Genomic DNA, 23168 nt, shown 5'->3' on the forward strand with positions numbered 1-23168 from the left:
CTCTCAGGGATGTAAGCACCTCTCATGTAAGCACCACTTACATGAAGAGGACAAGCAGGATTTAGCCCCAAGATTTTAATCGTGTCACTCCGATGAATTGGTTTAACACAGATTTAAATGGGAAGCTTTTTGTTTTGATTTTTTTGGGTGTTTTAATTACTGAAAGGGTTATTGTTTGGCTAATTTAAATCACCATGGAAGGAAATACCCTGGTAGCTGCTTGAAGAATTACTCCTGCAGATTTCTGAAACGGCGAGAGATTAAGACTGAAAACACAGCTTTATAAATTGTCATTCTAAACAGCCAGGATTTATTTTTTTTAAGGGAAAATGTACATGCAGGTGGAGATGGCACCTACAAAGGCAATGAGGTATTTTTGAGCTAATCCTACAGCTGAAATTGGATCAGCACCCAAAGCATGTTTTTGTCAATTCACAGGCCTATATGAAGACATACATGAATTGTATTTATGCAGAGCCACAGTCAAGTTGAGCAAATCCAGAACCTGGCTGCTTGTACCCAGAAAGTAATGATGCTTTGGAAAATACAGGATACAGCAGAACACAAATGCAAGCAGCACTTTGGATAATACTTTGGACTAAGGCACATTAATGATCCTGAGAGGATGTAAAAGGTAAAAGTAACGGCAGCAAAACAAAAACCAGTTCTTGCCTTGATGTCCAAAATGCAAGGGCTGGACTCAGCAAGTCCTGCTCCTATGAGCTGTTCAGCACTTGAGCTGTGTAGGTGCGATGGATCCCTCACGTGATTTTATACTGCGCACTCTCACTTGTGCACTGTGCTGAGGAGGAGGGCAGGTGGGCTGGGAATTTATTTCCTCTCATACAAGACAAGTCCCTTCAGACAGAAGGACACTAAATGAAAAATAAACGAGATGATGAAACACTAGAAAGAGGAAGAAGTAAGCAGGCTAGGCAGGAGATGCTGGAAATTCAGCAAAGCCGATCTGCAAGGTGTTGTCAGTTCAGGGTTCACTGGGGGTAAAACCAGAGTGGTAAGCCTTGACCTGGGAACCAATTACGTTAAATACATAGTGTGAAACACACCCAAGGTTTTTAAGGAGCTGTCTGGTTTCTCACTTCAGAACAGGGGCTGCTTAGGTTCATGATAGTTTTAAGTATAGGGAGAGCAGGTTTGGGCTGCTCCCAAACCCTCCTCTCTGGGTTAACTCTTTACTAGCTGCACATTCACATTGCAGTAAAAAACCTGCTCAGTACAGCACTGCTGTACTGATGACTGCATGGCAAGCAGTGAACAGAGGGCATTGTGTGGGGGTGGCTGTGGATGTGCAGCCCTGCTCCCTGCCCCATTTGGTCCCAAGTCTTGCCCTTATGTCTCTGACTTGCCAGTTTCCTGTCACTAAATAAGATCACGTGTGATGAAGGGCTGAAAAAGAGGAGGCAGCATGGCAGAGGGAAATGTGGTCTTAAAAAGATACATGAATGTGAATGCTAAGGGCCAAGGCAGTAAATCAGAATTAAAAAATATATAGCCTGGAAAGCGAAGACCTTGTGGAGCAAACGATTAATTCAGTGAAGAAGGAGCAAGGGAGTCCCTCCGCTGCTCATGAACTGTTTATCCAGTGAGGAACACAGAGAGGTGGAGAGTTGTTTCAGCATCTGTCAGCTGCCATAACTTCTGTACCTGTTCTGCAGGGGAAGGACTTGTCAATGTGACCTGAGAAACAGGATGGTGTGGCTGTCACCAGCGTGCACTTGGGAAGTGCCAAACAGCCCTGGCCATGGAGCTGGAGACAACCGTGCTAGGTGCTATTTGAGTCCCCACTGGTGGATGCTGCAAAGGCAGCTGGGAAGATGCTGAAAAATAGGAGAGAGACTGGGAGGATAACAGGAACAGCCTGACAGCTGCTACCAGCTTCTGGGATGCTTCCTGGCAAAGCATGGTTTTGAAGGAAGGAAGTGAGGTCAAGAGTGAGGAGAGGAGAATAAGGGAAACAACAGATGAGGACAATGATCTTTTGGGCAGCTCTCTGCAGCTACACTCTCCAAGAGTGTGTAAATGAGCAGGGCCAGGCAGCCTATGTGAAGGCTGTACATTAGATGCTGCACAGAGGTGATGTCAAGGACCTGGCAAAAAGCTTTGACTAAGGAAGGCAGAAGAATCAGCAAGACTTCTAACTCATACAAAGGGATCTAGATGGAGACCCAAACCAAGGGCTCATGGGCAATCCAAAGGGACATGATAGCTGTAGCAATGCAAAAAAGATTAAGGAGTAGAAGAGTTGTGGCCAAGAGGTTAAGAGTTTTTTTTCCAGGGGTATAGGGCTACAGCTTTGGGTTAGGCATTCAGTTGGAAATGTCAGATAGAGTGGCTGTGATTTATTCCACAGTAAAGAGGAAGACTGGGGAGACATTGGGAGTAAAAATGGTAGCTCACTCATGTTTTTGGAAAGCTAGCTTGAAATGGGGATAGGGAAAAGACTGCCGTAAGAATGGAGAAACTAGAAAATGGCGGGGGTTGGAAGCCAAAAAAGGTTTATAAATAATGTTGGTTTTGATAGGTATTCCTAAATTAAAAGAAGGTATTCCTAAATTAAAAGGACAATCCACAGATTGGGATTCACCTCTTAAAATAGGTGGTGTTTACTATAGCTTAGGAAAAACAAGAGATGCCTTTCTCAAAAAATAAGCAAAGCGTCCTGAAATCTTAAATCTTGTAACTAAGAAATTGACCCAAGGGTGACCACCGGGATTATTTGTTTAATGTCTCCGCACACCAATTTGCCTGAAGAGTGGCTTGAGACAGACCAGTCTCAATAAGAATCTTGATTTTAAGTTAAATTCCCCGCCATCTGTTTCATTGTAATCTGCTTCCATTCACTCTCCAAGGGGATAGTAACTGCTTTGCTTGTTTTAAGAAACTGGACAACTAACCTTCAGGAGGAATAACATTTCAACACTTTCTCTCATGATAAGTTTTAGCAACAACAGCAATGAGCTCTTAGTAGGTCTTATACCTGCCTGAGAGCCAGGGCGTCTTGCAAAGAAAACGCTGGAAAGCAGCACTTTTGGACTCTCAGGTTCAGAGGTGACAATATTGTTTTTTTGGTGGAACTTTTCAATGTTCTTCTCTTGAATGGGGACTGCTTTCATTGGGCTTTCCTGTTCATTTTCTCTCACACAGCTCCTTGGAAGTGGAAGGACTTGTGTTCTCTCCCTGCCAGCTCTACAGCATGCCATCTGCTGGAGTCAAATTCTGGTCAAAACCAGCTCATAAACTTCCCTGCTGACAATGAAGTCTCAGCATCAGTTTTGTTTAAGTTCCCATCCAGTTTTTCCCTTCCTGAGACATCAATTATATACAAGCCTGTTCAATTGTACTTGATGAGTATCTGGTAAGGATCAATGCAGCACAAGGAGGTCTGGTATAGACATACTCACAACAAGAAGGGATGGAGAAGAAAAAATCCCCAAATACTCAAGCACTTAGCACATTCATTACCACATTAGTTAGAGGGATGGTGTGTCAATACTTGCAAAATATCTGTCGTGGGTGCCATATAAAGCACATTTTCATCAAGACATTATTAGTTTATTGAATTTAAATGGACCCTGACCATCAATCAATTCTGAACCAGCCTCAACTGCTCAAAAGCAAACCTTTCACATAAGCAAATGCACAGTGAACTTTCTTACAGTCACTAACTGGGATACTGACACAGCCTTTCCTCCTTTCCTCATGCAGGGCAGCTATCAAGGGAAAGCTGTTGTCTTTGCTGAGCTCCTGCAGAAATGCAGACTCCCTGCTGCTTCCCTGCTCCCAAACACAAGCTTCCCCACACAGGCACCCCAGTTGCCAGACTCTTCTGGACTCTGACTGCTCACTTGCCCTTACTCAGGAAAGGGATTCAGCGCCAGGTGCTTCAGTATGAATTCAACTCCATAAAGAAATGGCAGCACCAAAGAAAATTTGCCTTGCAGTTTGGGAATTTCTCAAGTGTTTCTCTGGTGTCCAGCAAGGCAGGTTATTTTGCAGCTCTAATCCCCCACCTTGTCCCATAATGATGGAGAGCCTTTCCTCTACCTAGCTGTCTATTTTCACAAATAGAAACAGCACTGCCTTTAAGATACTTCCCTTTTTGCAAATTTGGCAGTCTTTAGCCAAGGGTTTTAACAGTTCGGGCCTAGGGCCAGTTTGACACAAGCAGTTACACTGCTTGTGTGGCTCTGTGAGCCTCATGTCGAGAGGGTGGCAGGCTGGTGGTCAGGAGTGCAGTCTCAGGAAGCATCTCTGCAGATGTCAGGATGCTTCTGTCCCTTTGTAGGGAGTGAAAGGTGAAATCTGACCACCACTGACTAAAAATAGACAGCACAGTCAAGGCAGTATTAGCACTTCAGTAGCTTTACACTCGACAATTTTACTGTTACATTATTGTGCTTCTTACCAATTTACCCACCACAAGTGGGGAAGGGCGGCACAACACAGAGATGTTTGGGTCCTGAAAAAATGGCTGGAATCACAAGCAAATGAGACAATTAATTTTGGAAGTGTCTGAGAAAGTAGTATCCAAATCTCTGTCCATAGGGCACTAACCTCTCTGAGGTCCACAGAGTCATATTGCCCACAGTTTCCAATCAAAAGGTTTATGATAAAAGAGCAGGAGAAATTTTGAGGAGTGACAGTGACTATAGTCCAAAAACACCTTATGACTTTATCAATTACAGTTTGTAAAGTCTGTCTTGGTACAGCACTGTATATGTTTTCTAGGACAGACTATTGCATCTTCCAGCCATACAGAAATTATCTTCTGATATACAGACATCAGTTACACTGATTTTAGTAACGTGACTTACAGATTTGACAAAGGTGTTCAAGCTAGCAACTTTTTGCACATGCATGTAAATATTTAGCACATGACAAAATTAAGTTCCTACTGACTTCAGTGATGTAGAATTCAATTATTGTTTAAGAAAAATACAGGCAGGCTTTGTCCATTTAGAAATCAGCCCAGAAGCTGAGAAGTTGTCCTCCTTTGCTAGTGGCAGTTATGGTGCAAACAGTGTCACATTCTTTCAGCTGCCTAACAGCTCTTGTTTTCAGATGCATAACAGCAAATTCTTTGAATGATTTACTGCAGTAGCAAAAAGCAGCTGTTCACTATTTCTTAACCTTATTTAACATGGTCCTTAATAAACACTGTTTCTCAGACCTCAATAAGAATATTCTCTTCTAGCACTGATCTGATAAGAGCTAATAGCAGCAGAAGTTCCTTAGAAAATCTATCTTAGGGCTAAGAATTTTTTAATAAAATCATAACAATTCTAAATTTACTTTGTAAATAAAAATGCAGCAAGAGAAAACTAGTCACAAATAAAAATTATTTTTCCCTCTGTTTCTGTGTGGAAAGAAAAACGAGCTTCATTGGCATCCTGATCAGTTCCCTTACTGCACACAGCCCATTGCGATATAAAATCTGAGTTGTGTCTCCAACACAGAAAATGCAACTGCATTAAGCATTACTGTAACAAAGTAAGTAATGACCATAAGAATAATTCTGAATACAAGGACACATACAAACATTTTAGACATTTTGTGGGTTTTTTTTAAGAAGAAATCATTCTTCTATTATTCTTCTGGTTGGAAATACTTAGTTTTCCCTCTTCAAAGGATCCACAAATGTTCACAATAAAGCAACACTTTTGTAGAAAAATATTCAGTGACTATCTACAGCTAAAGAAAATGAGTACCAAAAGAAAGTAAAAACTATCAGCAGGTAATGGCTACTGAAATTTGAAGGCATATCAAGAATAAGAAATTAAAAATTAAGGCCTGTGCTGATGGTCTGCAAGAATGCTGGGCAATTAACATGGCTTTGTTGTCCAGGCATACTTTAATTTTGCAAAGCACTGAATAAGTTACAAAGACAGCTTGGGTATTACTCTTTTATCGGTTAACTAAGGGTAAGGAGACAGACATGATGTACTCTTGTGAAGGGTTGGATTACATTGGCATCCATATGGAAAAGATAGGTAGCAATGATTAAAGTATACAGACAGTTTTGAAAACCAGAGGAAGAAATAGCTAGAATGATGTCTGGTGAAAAGTCACTCAAGCATTTAGTCTAATTAGTGCTCTGCAGTTTTATATCCAGCATTAACAGCTATTGCAGATTCAGATTTATCAGGCCAGCCTGGTCCTTCTCATTGCCAGCCTGTAGGCAAGTAAATACTCAGCAGAGCTCAAACTTTAATGAGAATGCTCTGGCCTGTTTGGGGCCTTGAATGGATCAGGATGGAGTCTATAAAGCTTCTGATAGCTTGACAGTGGGAAAACCACGCCAAAAAAAAAAATTCAAAGAGTTCACCTCTGTGGTTCTAAATGTAAGAGTGTGGATCCTGAGAGACAGACAAATGACTGGGTTTTAGATGACTCAAGTCAACACAGTAACATCTTCATTAGCAGAGTTCAAAAACAAAGCTGAGGTTCTAAAAGGCAGATACAAAGACTATAAATATCTAAGGAAAGATAAAGTTAAGTATAGGTTCATTACCTGATAAAGAAGGAAAGAAAATGAAAGATAAGATTTACAAATAAGTAATAAACAGTGGTTTTGACTTCACTCAAAAGTTAACTAAACAAACCACATTAAGAAGTTGAAAGAATAAGCTAAAGTAGTCAGAGGACTTTGATGGAATTCAATTTGGCAACAGCTAATAACTCTTATTCTAGGATACTCCAGCAATTAGCCATGTAACTAGGGACCATGAGTGTTGCTCTCTGAGAACTCAGAGCACACATAAGAGCCCCAGAGAGTAGAGGGACAAGCACAAGAATTTTAAAAAAACAGGGATTCTTGTCAGTCAACCTAAACCTGGAAAAGGGCTAGGATAATTTTTGTAAAATTCCTGTTGTAAATGCATATGAAAAAGTAACCAAGCAATAGCCAGACAACACGGATTTGTCAGGAATAAAGTATGCTGTACCTCACTATCCTTCACTTCTTTATTTGTGAAAACTGGCCTGGTGGCCACAGGCACACAAGATCCCCAACCTCCCCATTGTTGTAAATGCCTTTGACAGTCAGTCTGCAAAGGTGAAGTATGGAGCTCCAATCCATACCGGTCCCGAAGAGAATCACAGCAGCACGAAGTCCTCTCAAGAAGCAATTACCAAAGGCTTACAGGGAGTCTAGGAAGATACTCAAGCAACGTCCTGCAAGACTTTGCCTGGGATCTATCCCATCAGTGTGTTCATGAACAATGCAAACTAATAAGTAAAAGAGGACATCTGCAATATCTCCCAGGATACCACACTTGGATTTAACAGTTTGGTCTGACATGCATTAGAGACAGCTATGTAGACACTAAATTGAGGCACAAAATGAAAATTATTAGTGGCACCAAAAAGAATCTGGGATATTGTTGCAGACAGGCTAATACAATTCCAGTGTATGCAAGTGCCAGGTGCTCCAGCTACTCTGCACTAGCCTCAACCAGCACTTTGGGTCGTATTTTGGATCACACGATTTAAGAGCACAAACTGTAGAAGATCCAGTGCACCAACAATTGCCAGACTTAGAAAATGTGATCTATGAAGAGTGATTCAATTAACTGGATTTACTTCGAAGATTAGGAGAACACAGTAGCAATGTTCAAGTGAAGGCACTATTCATCACATCTATTGCCAATAAGAACAGTAAACAGTTGACTTAACTGGCAGGGATAAACTTGCTGTGGTAACTCTCCACTTGTATGGTTCAGAAGTCAATACATGCTGCTTACAGAGTCATGGGATCCCTCTCACTGGAAGTTTTTAAGAGTTAGAGAAATACTTGGTACTTCATTTTGGCAGATTTTATCCAGTCTCAGAGTGAGCAGATGGACTAGAAAAATTCCTGAGATTTCCCTTAATCCATAGTCCACTGAAAGAACTCCAGCTTTCAGTTATGCTTTGCACTGTGATTTTGTAATCACTACAAAGAAGGAACACACAAATACGTTTGCCATGCTTTTAAAGTGCTGCATGGACCTTAGCTTTATGTATTTAACGGACAGTATTTCTCAGAGAAAAGCTGTGCCATATTTCCTGAAAAAGCTGTGACACAGCTTGAACAGATTCCTGTTAGATAACTATGTTGGGACAACTATACATTCCTCCTTTCCCAGGAACCCCAGTGCGAAAAGCTACATAAGAGAATTATAAAACATACACGCAACCTAGTCTACTTTTTTTTGAAAGCTACCAAGATAACACAACTCCCTCAGTGAGTCTCTGTTGTGCCTTATCTATACAAAACCTGTAACACAATAGACAATGTATTAAAAGATTTCAAAATAGTTTTAAAAATGAACAGAAAAATTCCACAGACAGCACTTGACACCCTCCCACTGTCTGGACTATAGCAAAATCGCTGATGCTGCTACAGCATATGTAAAATCACATACTGAATACCAGCACAAAGTGAGTTTTGGAGCTGAATTCAAAGTCCACCACAAAACATGTAAAATTCTAAACAGGTAAATCAAAGGCCATCAAATTAAATACAGCAGAGGGTGGCTGGGTAGACAGAAACACAAACTGACCCTTACTTCGCTTTTGGATCCTATAGGACTAACCAGATTTACTTGTCAGAGCCTAGAAGACCACAATTCTAGTAAAGCGCAGTAATTCCCAGCTTGTTTCTCTGAGAATGGGAAAGCCTATCAGTACTTGATGATAAAAGACATTCCACCTATTAGCTCTTCTTATCAAGAAGGGAAAATAGTTCAAAATAGTTTATAGAAATGCTAAAAATTCCTTTATGACTATGAGGTTTGCAAACAGCCCGTGGTCATTAGCTTTACTTACTTGAGCTGAAGTGTTTTCAGCAAGTAACTAAAAAGGATGGTCTCCAGGGATGTTTCAAGAGCACTGCATAAACTATTTCCCTACAGCTACACAGCAACTGTATTCAACTTTCATCTTGAATTTTTCACACAGAGTTTTGATAGCAAGAAACCAGAAGCCCTTAGATAGGTAAAGCAGAGGTACAGAAACAAGCCTAAGTAAGTCTGAGTAACAAAACTTGCAAAACTGTTCTTGATTACTCAGTAGTCCCCAAGATGGCCTCATCATAACCTAACACCTGTCCACTTTTACTCTCTAATCTGAAGTAAAACTTTTTTTCAGAACATTTTAAGCCTTGTCTAAAATGCAATTTCAGATGCAGCTTAAAGAGATTCCCAGAAGATGTGGGCTTCTGAAAATCCAGAATCCACACTATGGACAGCTGATGTCCATATTGACACAGTAAGAGCCCTTTAACTGAATGCTGACCCTGCACAAAAATGAAATCTTTCTCAAGGGAAACTTGCCATGTCTATTTTTTTTTCTAGCACAGTTAGACAGCTTCAAGTTACATGGATGTCCACAGTCAGGAAAATTAATTTTCTAGGTGTAGCAATACTTGATTTTAAAAGCATGCAGCAAATATGACACTTTACATTTTTAATTCTCTTTGATAATCAGACACATTAAAATGCACAACTGTGTCTTTAGCCAGGTACCAGGGTGTGCTATCTTTCAGCTCAGGAAGAGATGGAGAAATAGTCCTTCCTCTGATCTTTTAGGTACAATAAGTATTGCAGGTATTCTGAGAACTATTGCCACATTTAGTACAGCCTTTATAATAATTCAGTCATAGCTTTCATTTATTTCTGTAATTGAGATGGCAACTATTGTAGCTGGGGATTTTATTGAACCGAAGATAATCCTTGCCTTCCAACACATAAACCCCATCATTTCATAGGGTATTTTCAACTTGAGCATCGTAAGAGTTTTAAAAATACAATTTTAACTGAAGGTAACCATCCCACTAATGATGCAGCTTTCCAGCTCTTTGGTGCTCATTAACAGAGATTGTTTATGAAACAAGTCCTTTATTTAATGCTACACAATCTGAATTGAAGGAATAGAACATTTACTTCACCTCAGGCCCAAGCTATAGGGATACATCCCCAAACATCTTCCAGAGTAAAACCAGATTATCAAATACCAATCAGCGCAAGAAACATCTTTTCCATTTCTACTCAGGGTATTCTTAGACAAACTACAGCATTAGAACATTGAAGTACTTCTCCCCCATACAGCACAAAGGTTGAAAGCAGATTTCTTGCCTTGTAGAGCCAGTTTGTCAGGATGTATGTATTGGTAACATTAAAGAAAAATAAATGAATCATTACATTCTGATGTCAGGTGTACATGTGCAGTAGTGGATTACGCTGAGGAGAATAACATTACCTATAAAAGTTAAGTGGTATACAGGTTATCCCAGAGTGACTATAATACAGAGAAACTTTATGCCAAAGTAAGTTATTTACAGAGATACTGTCACAGCAAAGAGGACAGGAAGCTAGTTTCACAGAAGTAGTTCAATAAAGAGCAAATGAGTGAACGAAGACAAAGGCTTTGACTTTATATAATAAAATACCAAGTGCATTCTTTTAAGTGAATGAGTCTTTGAGACTATGGTCCTAGATTTTAGGAAGCCATTTGAAGGTCAGATGTATAGTCCTGCTGCATAGCAAGGGTTACTTGGACTGCCAGAGTTTTTACACCCATTGTAAACTCCGCAACTCACAGCAATTCTAGTACTGCTTCTTACTACAGGGTCAAAACTAAAGCTCTTAAATAAGCCCCTTCCAAAATGCCAAAGATGGCATTTTGTATAGCAGACCTTCTAGCACAATTCAGATATTTCTCCACTATTTTTGTGCTGTACATCTGGGATTAGAACACAGCCCAGAACACTTTAGGGGTAATTATGTTTATCTGCTCAAATGTTCTTGGCCAGAGTTATTATCCAGCTTTTTCTTGTCAATGCAACTTTAATCACATCCGATTTCTTTAAGTAGCCATATTATTTTAGTTGCTTTGGCTCTTTTCCAACAGGCTTATTTTAAGCTGGTTGTGAAGGAAGGTTATTAATGGCTGGCTATTTTATGTATTCCTTGAAGAGAGAAATAACCAGACACATTTGAGGGGGAACATGTGTGGTTGACTGCTCAAAATATCATTAAAAGTATTTTCAAATCCAGTTTTTAACTAGGAGCAGTGTTGCTTTAACCTAGTATTTGCAAGCATTTTTCAAACCAGCATTTCAATCCTGCTACCTCTCAAGCTTCCTCAGCCATCTACCTAAATAGAAAGGATAACAAGCATAACCAGAGTTCCCCCACTGCATGACTCCAAGGAACATGATTCCTCACAGTAAAGGAATCCCATTTGAAATGGCTTGCCATACTTAAGACTCCAGTACATAGGACAAAAACGTAGGAGGAAGTCTCATGATTCTCATGCAGCTGCTCAGGGGTGTGCTGCACCTTGAACCATCAGCTTGACCACTAGTGGCTGGGCTCAAGCAGGCAGCACACTGGACAGTAAGTCTGAGCAGCTTTCCTCTCCACTTTAAGATTAATTTACTGTAATGTACATTACTTTCAGTGGAATGATACTGCTCATGTTTTGGCAGGATGGGGAAAATTCCACTTTTGTCTTTTTTAGCATTTTATAAGGCAGATAATGCAGAAAGGTGAAACAGAATTTCTACAAGGAGTTAATCTGTGATATTGTAAAATCAAAGTACTACTTTATTAAGTGAGTTATTTTACACAATATGAACATCAATATAATTACAATTGTAAAAAATTTTTTATAACAAGTATGGACTGATTTTTTAGGATTTCCAAATAGGGCACAACTGTACATTTACACAGAATTGTCTTTGCATGAAGCCCAGGAGGGAACAGCATAAAAATATGAATGTTTCTGTAGCCCCTTCATTTTTGCTGATCAACAGTTTTAGAAAAGCAGCTGCAGGTTTGTTATGTAAGGTCTGACAGTAGAAGAGTCAATAGGTGTCATGACTTCACCTATAAAAAACAAGAACAACTCGGTTAAGCTAAACCATTACACAATGCTGCTTACCTTTGCATGAATGAAATACCATACTACTGCTTTTTACCTCACTTCAGCCTTTTATTACAACCACTTTCAGTTACAGCCTAACAACTGGCTACTGGGAAATCTTTTCTACAGTTAACATAGAAATTCAGATTTTTCTGCATTCACTTGCATAGCTTCAGGAACAAAAAAGCTCAATTGGTGGAAATATACTAAATGACTGTTTCCATTGCATGTTTTGTAGCAACAGACAGATTGTACTTATATATTTTGTTCAAAGCAAAACTAACGTTTCAAAGCAAGAGCCAAATAAGTATTCCTACAACACTAAGAATGACCATTTGAACTAGCATTAATCCCTTTTAAAACAACCTCCAGGCACAGTGAAATGCCACAGCCATTTCAACCATGTAAAACTAGCTTGCTTCTCCTTTTAACAGTTCAGGAGTATAACTGAATACAGTAGTTTTCATATTAAAAAAACTAAAGCAAGTTTTAAGTTCCAGTTGGTGGTGGTAAAAAAACCAGTATATAATACATCTTTCTGAGAAAATCAATTAAAAATTAAGGTAATGACCTGTAGACAACTTTATGCCTGAACATCAGCCAATTCTGGAGGAAGTGGAGTCTTAGGATGCTTGCTTTCAAAGTGCTGTTTGAAGGTCTTGGGATCCGGCATTTGAGTCTGATTAAAGAGAGACATTCAACTTTATGCACAGTACAAGAGGTAAATAATACCACAAAACCTAATCCCCACTGTATTTTATTTTCTTTCCCCAGAAGCCAACTCTCTCCTTGATGACACTGCTCTAGCAACAGAAGCACCACTAATTTAGCTGCGGGATAAGATGGAGTATTTAACCACCTATTTTCAGAAGTGGTTTTAAGGACTACTATCACGCTTGTTTTGGCATGTCCATCAATGGTGTTATTCTTGCTAGGTATGCTCCTGCACATCTTACACTTCACATGCTGGTTTAGTGGAAAACCTCCCTCTTTACCATTTTGTTTTTCAACAATTTAAAGATGAACGTTTATCCTTTTCAGAATCAAATCTTTATGAAAGCTATTTCTTTTGTTTACCAATAAGCCAAAAAGTTATATGGCATGAACAGATTCTCTACTTGGCACAAGCTATCTCAGACTTTTGCTACGACATAGTTGCAGACATCAGCTGCCCAAAGTGATTGATACTACAGCCTGATTTCACAACAAGAGGAGCTGGTTACAAGTCCTTAAGTGAGCAACCCTTAATTTGAAGTCTTATTTAAGACATTTGAAGTGACAAATGTATTCTGGGACTGACCATTTAAATGAAAACAGCAAGTTTATCCTTCAGCTCCAAAAGAAGCATTCAGGAAAACCAGCCAGAAGGAAAAGTACAATCTGATTAGCACTAACATTTTTGTTTTCTTGTCAAGTAAGTTATTCCAGCAATACTGATACTGTGTATCAGGCTTACATTAAACCTTTTGGCACCACCACTTTTCCTCTCTACAGCAACATCGATAACCACTGATTCCAAGACAGGCCAACTCCGTCACAGAGAAAATATGTTTCCGTGGGGAGACTAAACAGGAATCGACCTGACGCTTTTTACATTTTCTATCTCATCCTATCAGCACATCCAGACCACTGTAATAGAAAAGGCAAAATAACTACCCAAACCAGACCCGTACATGACCTCTCAGATTTTATATCTCAGTTATCAGAACAGCTGAGTAATCTGTAAGTAAGTCACATAACAGATGCAAATGCTTCTTATAGCGACAAGCTAGACAACCACTTAAGGATTTTCATTTACACTATAGAATCTTTTAAAAATCCTATTCTAGGCAGGAAGACAGACCTCTCCCTACAATACTGTTTTGACTTCAGTTCTTCTTACCCTACAGACAGTGCAGGTATATATCAAGGCAGCCTTGGCTGCAGCCTTCTGATCATGTCCTTGTTTCTTTTTTTGCTCAGCTTGCTTTTTGGCATTTTTCTGCTGCGACTGAATCTTCTGCTGTCCACGAGCCATATCTACAAACAAAAAGAAGACATTTAGTCTACAAACATGAGAAACTACTGCTGCTATCTGACTGAGGAGCCATAACCATGAGCACAATGCAGTCATGTGCTCTGTCCACAAGGTCTACAAGTCCCATAACTCAAACACAACAGACATCTGTTTGAGCTCTTTGCTATGTAAAGCCTCTGGGTGCAGTGTCATTCTTAAAATACACACCAGAATTACTAGGCCACTCTAAGGTTTCTTCTTCTACTAAGATTCAAGCTCTACTTTAGAAAAGTGTTTTCAATAATCTGAATAATTAAGTTTCCTTCACAGTTAATAGACATTTATTCTCTATTTCAAAAGGCACAGAAAAATTCAGGGGTTTTGTTGGTCCTTTTTTTTTTTTTTTCCTTAAAGCTTAAGACTCAACTTTTATCTCTGGAGCTTGAAACAAGTTCTAAGAATGGCAAATCTTAGTATTACCCAAGGTATATTACTGCCTTCTGCTGTAGGTGCTTGTGAGCTGTTTTGGAGTTGGGAACACCAAAAACAATAGGTCACCCCTCTTTATTGAAGGCGACTTTTACAGGTGACCATTGTATTTTTATTTTCAGCCACATTTACATACATTTGTATTTCTTGAAAATAAAAAAGACTGCCACCATCAGAAGCCATGACTCCATATAACACAGGAGCACAAAGGAAGCAAACACTATTGCCATATGCCATTACAAGGTCCACCAGAAGACGAAATGAGACAAAAGAGTCACATTTCAGGGAGCATCAAGACATCGCATTTCACAACAGCAACATTCCACCTGCACACAGCCCACAGGACACCCAATTCAGTCTGCGCCCCACCCCCAGAGCAGACACCAGACAGGATTTGGGCACACCAACACAGCAGGATTCTGAGTGTGGTTACGTAACCCAGCAGCCCAATTTCTGCTATTGTCTTTCTCTCAGTCCCTCATGGCCCACGCACGGTTCAGCTGTGCAGCTCTCTCAAAAGCACAACACTGACTGCCCGAGCCCAGGACAGCCAGCGAAGTCCATTGTTCTCAGGACAACTAGTAAAGTCTTGTGTTCCCAGGAGGGCAGCTGCTTGGTCACTTGCCCCTCTGGGTAACCTGGGCACTTGCCCCAAGTTTGGTACTTGTGGGACAGACATACTGCATGGCTACACCAGGCCTGTCATGCAATCCTTCCCGTCAGGACAGGCAGCCTCCCACAGTGAGAGAAAGGCCTATCAGACCTCTAGTAAATACTCGTGAAAAGCCCTTAAAAACTGTTATGAAAATAAATGTTCTATGAAACATCAACAATAGGTGAAAATTCACTAGTATTGTGGGAATTTTTGGACATGTGCCTAACATGAGAGCAAAACGACGGCCCTGAGACCCAGAAAGCTCTCGAGGATTGAGAGGCACCTCAGACCACAGCCAGTTCTTTCATGGTACCAAACACCACCATGTAACCCTCTGCAGAAATATTATACTACATCTTCAGTGTTTCCTCCTCTTCCCCCACCAGTTTCTCTAAAAGAGAATTCAGAAGTCCATACAGCTAATAAAATTGAACAACGCACAAATTCCATCAACAAGCACATAGAAATACATGTGGCAGACAAAAGTTTCCATAAGATACAACACTGAATGTTAGCAAGACTGCAAGTGCCCATCTACGTTTCACTGGACGCTCCAACTATTCCAGAACACCCCAGCCAGGGCCTCAAACTGTTTATATACAGCATGGCTCAACCATGGATTCCTACCTAAAAAAACCCAAAGAAGGTATATTGCCAATAGCTTTGCATAAACTAGAAAGAACTGTAGGTTTTATTTCACTTCTATTTTACCAGCATTACAGCAACCATCCAGAAGTCAGAGGGCTCCCCACAGAAAATACTCAATGTAACAAAAAATAATTATTTTCATGAAGTGTTCGTGTATTACTTTGTATTTTAGTGCCTTGATAAGTACTACATTGCAACAGCCATCCACACTGAGCTTGTATGTACTTAGCAAATGCTGGTTCCAGTTAAGTCACAGGCAAGAAAATATGACTACAAACATTTGCTCAAAAATAACAACCACCATACAATGCCTGAGACCAAAAATCTAGAGTTTAAATATTGCAAGTTACCTTAATACAGCTAAAACATAGAGTGCTTCTGAAACAGAAAATTAAGATTTACACTATTATTATTCTAAGAAAGAGACAAAAAATAATCCCAAAGCTCGCTGAAAAGAATGATGAGTTCATCTACAAGGCCAAATCAGTAATTTCAACTGCACAACATAGGTAAGTGTTGTTTTCCCTATCAGGCACACCCTGACAGAGTCCAGCAGACGAGCCTGCTGTCTCCAAATAAAGAACGCGCGAGCACGTAGGAAACCGAACACACGGAAAAAATCTGCTGCCAAACCGTAGCAGGATTTTTTACTGCCAAATCGTAACAGCAGCAGCAGCAGCAGCACGGGCACTGTCGGGAAGCGAGGCTGAAACCCGCAGTACAGCCGTGCCTCACACGGGGTCATTTCCTAGCAAGTAACCAGACCCCGAGCGGAGTTTCAAGTCCTAAAACTGGACGTCGACAGCTGCTTCCGCTGTCACTTCCAGGGACACACCGGGACAGGGGGCACCGAGGCCTGCCCGGCGGGGCGAAGGGCTCTGCGGCCGCTCCCGAAGGACGCCCCGGCCCGGGCCCGGGCTGCGGCGCGCAGGCACCGGGGGCGGCGCGGGCCTCGGGAGGGCCCGGCGCGGCCGCAGCCCCACCACGTGCCCCGCGGGAGAGAAGTGACCGCGGAAAGACGGACGGACCACGGATAGAGGCCGCAGCCGGGCAGCGGCGGCCCACGGCGGGCCATCCCCTTCCCCCCGGGCCGAGCCTGCTCCCGTCCCCTCCGCCCGCCCCGCCCCACCCCGCTCCGCTCCCGTTCCCTTCCCGGGCGCTGCTCACCCGTGCGGGATGCGGGCTGGGCGGCCCTGCCGAGCGCTGTGGAGGCTCCGCGCGGCCCCGCCGCCGCTGCTCGGGAGGAGAACGAGGAGGAGGAGGAGGCACCGGGCCCGGCACTGCGCGCGCGCCGGACCCGCCCCCGCGCCCGCGCGCCCCGGACGGCGCTGGCCAATGGCGGCGCGCGGCCGTTACATAACGCGGGGTGGGGGGCAGGGGCAGCGCCCGCTGCGGAGCCGGGAGGTCGCGGCGCTCAGTGGCGCGGGTTCGGGTCCCGGCGGCGGAGGGTCCCGCGGGGTTCCGCCGCGAGCAGCCGGGCTGGGTGGCCGGAGCTGCTGAGCCCGGCCTCCGTACTTCGCTACTCTGACCCCGAGGAGGCCGCGCTGGCTGCGGGCAGGGGCGCGCCGGAGCCCCGCGCTGGGCGGGGTGCGGTCCTGGGGCGCACCGGGATCCGCCAGGACGGGCAGCCCCGCCCCGCCGGTTCCGGGAACGCAGCCCCGGAGAGCCTCACGGGCCGAGCCCCGGCTCGCCGTGCTCAGCGCTGCCCTCGGAGCGCCGCCGCTTCCCGCCGGGCCCACTCCCTGCCACATTCCTGGGTGCTTAGCGTACAGGCGTGGCCTAAAAATAGTGCTGTTCTGCTCGGTGGGATCCACATAAATGGCTCGGGAGAGGCTGTCGGGGAGGCGCTGGAGAGGAGGCCGGGCAGGGATGGCGGAGAGCATGAGATCCTCTTCTGGCTGCGGTTCACACGGAACGCCCCGTGCAGCCTTGGAGGGTTAAGTGAGTTGAAGGTAGAAGGAAATGGCCTGCGATGAGAAGCAGAATTTTGTTCAAGTTTAAAGTGCACTAGATCTAGTTTGGACACTTTTGGCAAGGGTCACAGAGGAAGTTTACAGGCTGTATCCGCAGCACGTGTGGTTTGGAAGGTATTGGCTTGCACAAGTATAGATGCCGCAGGCCCTGTAAGGAAGTGTAAAGGAGCTCTCGAATTTCTCTGGATGTCTCCATAGGATTCAGCCAGAGGAAGGCTGAATGTTTGTGTTCTCTCAGACTATACACCTGCTAGGAAAAGGTGAAATACAGGCAGCATCTCTGCTTAGAGATGACATTGTGCCACTCACTGAGCAATTGTTGTAGCTTCAAAATTAACCTGGCATCTTGAACAGTTCTGTGTCTGGGGCAAAACAGCAAACATAATACGCATACCAGATGAGCTGTGAGGTGTTGGCTTGACGTTTTACAGAGCTTAGGCTGAATGACTGTAATGTTCTGATCCAAGAGAAGAAAATGCAACAACAACAAAAAATCCCTAAAGAAGTGCAGTGAATATTTTGGGCCGTTATGAATCTTGTCTAGAGCATGATAGCAGTCATGAGGGAGCTGTATAGCAGATTTCTGATGCTTAAGTCCCTGGAAGTTGGTCTGGATGTGGCAACATCTAACACAGTCAAACATAAGCGTGTGATAAAGAATTAATTTCCTAACATTCTTAAAAAATATTTTTCTAACATTCCTGTTTGCAGTTATGTCTCCCACATAATCGATGGCATTGAGAATGCTAATACTGGGACAGAGCCATCCACACTGCATTAAAATGATCTTGTCAGTAGGTTCTGAACTTTATGGAAATAGGCAACTATAAAAAACCCAAAGTGCATATGTGCATGTGCTTGTGGGATAGTGGGGAGAGGGGTGCATTTTGTGTCCTGTGCTTGCAAGCAGGTGGCTTTCAGAATGAAGTTTTGCTTTCATCAGGGAGGAGCTTACCAAGTGAAAAAGCAGCTCTGTCCTGGCTGATGCTATTTTTGAGGGCTGCTGGCCTCATATGTGGAACTGGAATTTTTCAAGGGTCTTGTCCCTGTGCTATGGCATTGCTTTACATCTGGCTGGACAAGAATTTCAGATAAAGATCTCACAAGCACATGCTGAGCTCTGGCTGGTCTTTTTCTGCTTTTAGGTGAACAAGGGATAGATCTTGCAGGACAGGGGACTGTGGCTCCCTCTCTGTGTGCTATGTCTCCTGTCCTTTTGTGCTGTAGGTTCTGGTCACAGCATTGGTCCCAGTATAGCCCAAATCATGGCTTTGCAATTTAGATGGTTCCAAAGAACAAAAAGTAAAACACGATGAAAGAAGAATATAAGTCCCCATAGCTGAGATTTCTACTACTAAGATAATAAGGAAAACTTCCCATTCACTAGAGATAATTTTTCAAAATTTATTTACTGCATTAAACTTATTAATTCCACCAAAGGGGATATTTCTATGCACATGTGCAGGTTAGCAGAGAGACACAGGGTAGATTTGGTGAACTGTTAGAGAGGCAAGGCGGGTCTGTGCACTGGATGCTTTGCATAACTCTGACAAAATGAACCTGTGGTAATTGCAGTTTATCTGACTTATGGACTTCCTCTGCTTTGTGTTGCTCCCACATGAGGTGAAACAAGCCACAGTGTATGAACAAAAGTATAAATAGAAGTTAAAATGTAAAATAAATTCAAGCTTTAGACTGAAATGTTGCATCTTAAAATTACTAGAAATACACTGTAGCACTTTTCTTTGTGCTTGTTTAATGGTTCTTTGCTACTTTAAAAACATCTCCCAACCCCCACAGTTATTACCAAGGAGGCTGCATTAAAATAGAGTGAAAAACAAGAACATCTCTCAGTAGTTAAAGGTAGACCAAATGCAAGGTGTTTATTACCTCAAGCCAAGCCTTACAAAAATGTTTCGGTGGTTACAATTCACTGAAATCTGTAGCATAGATACGCATAGAAAACACAGCTCCTTAGGGATATGGACAAGGCATTTTAGCTCTTATGTAGCCCCTAAAAATAATCCAAATAAATTAAAAAAATACATCTTCTCATGATGAGGCAATTGATGAGAAACAAGTCTTCAATGTAAGCCCAAGCATGAATGTGGTGAACAATGTGATCAAATAAGCACCAAAATGACAGTCTACTGAGGAGGGAAGCATGAAAGGAAACTGGAAGGAGCAGTGCTGTGAGGCAGAATTGTTTCTTAGTTTGTTTTTCTTTTTTTTTAACAGTCATGATTGTTATTCTCATGGTCATTTCTCATCCCCTTGGATTCCAGCCCCCCATCATTTTCTGTGCCCACAGAGGGGTGCAATTTCTGCCCTTAGGTCAGAATACCTGCTCTGCTCAACAGCAACTTGTTGACGCTTGGATTTTGTTGCAGGTCAGTTTGAGCTGTCTCACCCTGGGATGACTGGTGTCCCCACCACGGTTCCCTGCTGGGAACTAGGTGACATTTTGAAGTGTTATTAAACCCATTTTGAAAGCAGTTGTCATGAGGTGCAGGGCAAGTTTGCTCACAACAGCATAGGTGGGGCTGCATCTCCCTTCTGAATCAGCTCCTGTGCATCTGCCAGGTCCTCCCACTGCCATTCCCTGCTGCACTTACTGTGGTGTATTTTCCTGTTCATTTGCCCCTGTGCTCACTATTGACCCAGTGTCACATCAGACATCGTCTCACTGGCTAAATGTTGGCTTGTGACCAAGGGCTGCCCTTGGCCACTTGCTCACAGGGAGGAACATGCTGGTACTGTGTGCCTGGCTATTGAGGGGTTTTATTTGGTGCCCCACCATGACCCCTTGTCATGTCTGAAGAAATGAAGGAAAGGGAAGGAGATGTCCTGGGCCTGCAAGTGACAGTGATCTTCTCACTAGATTTTGTGGATGCAGACCAGTGTTGACACAAACATGGAATAGCAGAAATTGGCTTTGAAGCCAATATCCTTTGAAAGAATATTCAAGGCTGATGCAATGGTAGGTCAGAGTCAGCATCGCTGAATGTCAGGGACAGGGTGACATGGGTGCAGACAGAATCCCAGCCAGGCTGGAATCCTGGTAGTTAGTACTGTTTGATAGAAAACGTCATGCAGCAGTGCCTATCCAACCTGGGGGCCTAACAAGGTAGTGTTTTGCTCATTTACCCTTTCTCTGCCTTGTGGACTTTCATCTCCTCCCTCCCCCATGTGTTAGCATACCATTCTTTTCCCTGGAAAGGCATTTTTCCCAGCCACAGCTCCAGCTTTCATACAGCCAGTTCATGCCTCCCTGACACAGCATTAACTCCTGTCCCTCTGTTGACCCTGTTTGCTGTGTGCTACTTTTCCAGACCTGGGGTGTGGGCACCTCATGGGCTTGAACAGTATTGCTGTTGTGGCAAATACAAAAGGGAGTGAGGTCTTAAATTACATATTTGGTTCAGAGATTCAATATATTCTTAGCACTGCACTGCCATGAGATGATACTAAGTCACAATACATGTATACTGCAGAAAGAACTATATTAAGGCACGTGATGGTATGCTTCCTTCTGCATGCTGCTTAGGGCTAGGTGTTCTGTAGTGCACAGTATGCTGATCCACAAGGTTTTAAAAGGGAAAACTAAGGTAAGAAAAAAGGAGACCAAACAAAGTGAGAAGGAAACCCAAAAACTAAGCTCTGTTTTGTAAAGAAGCCAGCACAGCAATGCAGCTCTCTTGGCAGGGCACCTCAGGCTTGTGGTACCCTTCCAATTCCATATTTGCTTTGAAGAACCAGACCCATTAGCAGCAATTCAGCATCTTTTCCTGGTTTGCCTGCTGCCTTTGTGAACAGCTGTTTTGTTTCAGGGACACCTGATGGATGGCATCCTCCCGAGCAAGGACAACGTCAGGCGATGTCCACCACATTGCCTGCCTGCCTGTGCTCCTCACTGTAATCCTGCTCCCATCAGTAGACTCCAGAAGCACATAAACAAGAGGGATTTTATCCTTCCTAGCAGGACAGTGCCCCCCTTTTTTCACACACCCAGTGAGCTTGCAGTGTGCCAGGTGCCCACACATTTGTAAACCTTTCCCAAAAGTTGATATAACTGTTGCTTCTACCTCACCTCTACCATGGCCTTTGGCTTCTGTGCAATGAGGCAGCCTGCAGAAATGCTTTTGCCACCAAACCTTAAATTAGGACAAACCAAGGAAGCATCCCAAAGTCCATGGTAGATTTTGGTGGCACAGAGACTAAGTCTAATTGTCCTTTCTCTCTGGTTTTGGTTGGTTTTGGTTTGTTTTTTTTTTTTTCTTCCCATAGCTCCTCACCCTTTCCAGCAAGAATGGACAGAGCTGCTTCAGTAAGCATTCCTCTCCACTAGAAGGGCAAAAAAATGTACAAGGGAGGATGCAATAAGGAGCTGCCCACATCCTCTGAGAGACAAAAATGTGAGGGCTTGAGGAAAAGGCTCTTGAAGAATGACAGAGATGGAGGCAGTGAGAAGCATGGAGATGCAGTTCCTCAAAGGTTCCAAGGCATATGCACCTCCTGGAGAGCATGAGCCAAGATTGCCTTGTGACCTTTAAGTATTTTGCAGTCTTTCTTCTTTTAAATCCAATTTGTTGGAAGTGAGTTTTGCTAAAAACAACAAGGTGCAAATGCCTTTCTCAGCGTGTCACAACATTTTTGACCAACCCACATAGACAAACTGGAGACCTTGAGAACATACGCTTCCGTTCTGTATAAACAGTTTAAAATAGATTTTAGCTTTGCTCAGCATTACGTACAGTTACTATTTTTAAATGCACTCCAATTAATCATTCCCTTTTTTTGCATGTGCCCTCCATTCATGCTTTTGAATCTCGTATGTGTTCAAGTCCTTGCCTTTTCATGAAAACAAATATATCTGTACATTTTAATTAATTCAGAATACTAAGGTTTCCCTTATCTCCACCAATATAAATATATGTATGAGGCATGAAAAAAATCCACACACTATGTCATGTATATGTTAAAACCTGCAGCAACTGTGATTAAAACCACTCAAACATGCCAACATTGTTGACAACTGGCCTCTAGCCTCAAGGAGAGAAATGCATCCCTCAGCCTATGCTTCTAAGTGGCTGCACATCCCAGAGATGCCTCCGTGTTGAGATGGCTCAAAGTGTTCACTATCTCTGCTTCCTTCTTCAGCCCATCTGTAACACTCCAGCCTCGTACTAGAAATATTCTGGTAGCTACTTTATTGTACCTTGTGGACAGGGCCATTACATCCCATCCTGAGCCAGACTCTCCATCTCTCTTTCAGTTATTGGTGTGCAGATTTCATTGCCATTCTAGAACTGTTAAGGGCAGGGTGGGAAGCTCTTCGTGTTTTCCAAACATGGTGTAAAATCTTGCTGGATAAGGAAGCAAAAGGCCAAAGGTGCATCTCAGAATTACACATGAGATAATAAGCACAGAGAATACACAGGAAAGGGCTCTGCAGCTGTAGGATATTCTCCATGGAAGG

At 42.7% G+C, this 23168-nt stretch overlaps 1 protein-coding gene across 1 annotated transcript; it reads right to left on the bottom strand.

The window, feature by feature from the left end:
• Window positions 1-9879: 9879 nt before the first annotated feature.
• On the bottom strand, window positions 9880-17044 carry ZNF706 (zinc finger protein 706). Its single transcript, XM_085053329.1, has 4 exons — window positions 16884-17044; window positions 13811-13947; window positions 12500-12607; window positions 9880-11891 (listed from the first exon to the last, which is right to left on the bottom strand). Exons 2-3 carry the CDS (start codon window positions 13943-13945, stop codon window positions 12512-12514), a joined length of 231 nt encoding a protein of 76 aa, XP_084909455.1. The 5' UTR covers window positions 13946-13947; window positions 16884-17044; the 3' UTR covers window positions 9880-11891; window positions 12500-12511.
• Window positions 17045-23168: the final 6124 nt, after the last annotated feature.

This window comes from Lichenostomus cassidix, chromosome 2, assembly GCF_008360975.1.
Source record: "Lichenostomus cassidix isolate B80296 chromosome 2, HeHo_3.0, whole genome shotgun sequence".
In the NCBI taxonomy this organism is placed as follows: Eukaryota; Metazoa; Chordata; class Aves; order Passeriformes; family Meliphagidae; genus Lichenostomus; species Lichenostomus cassidix.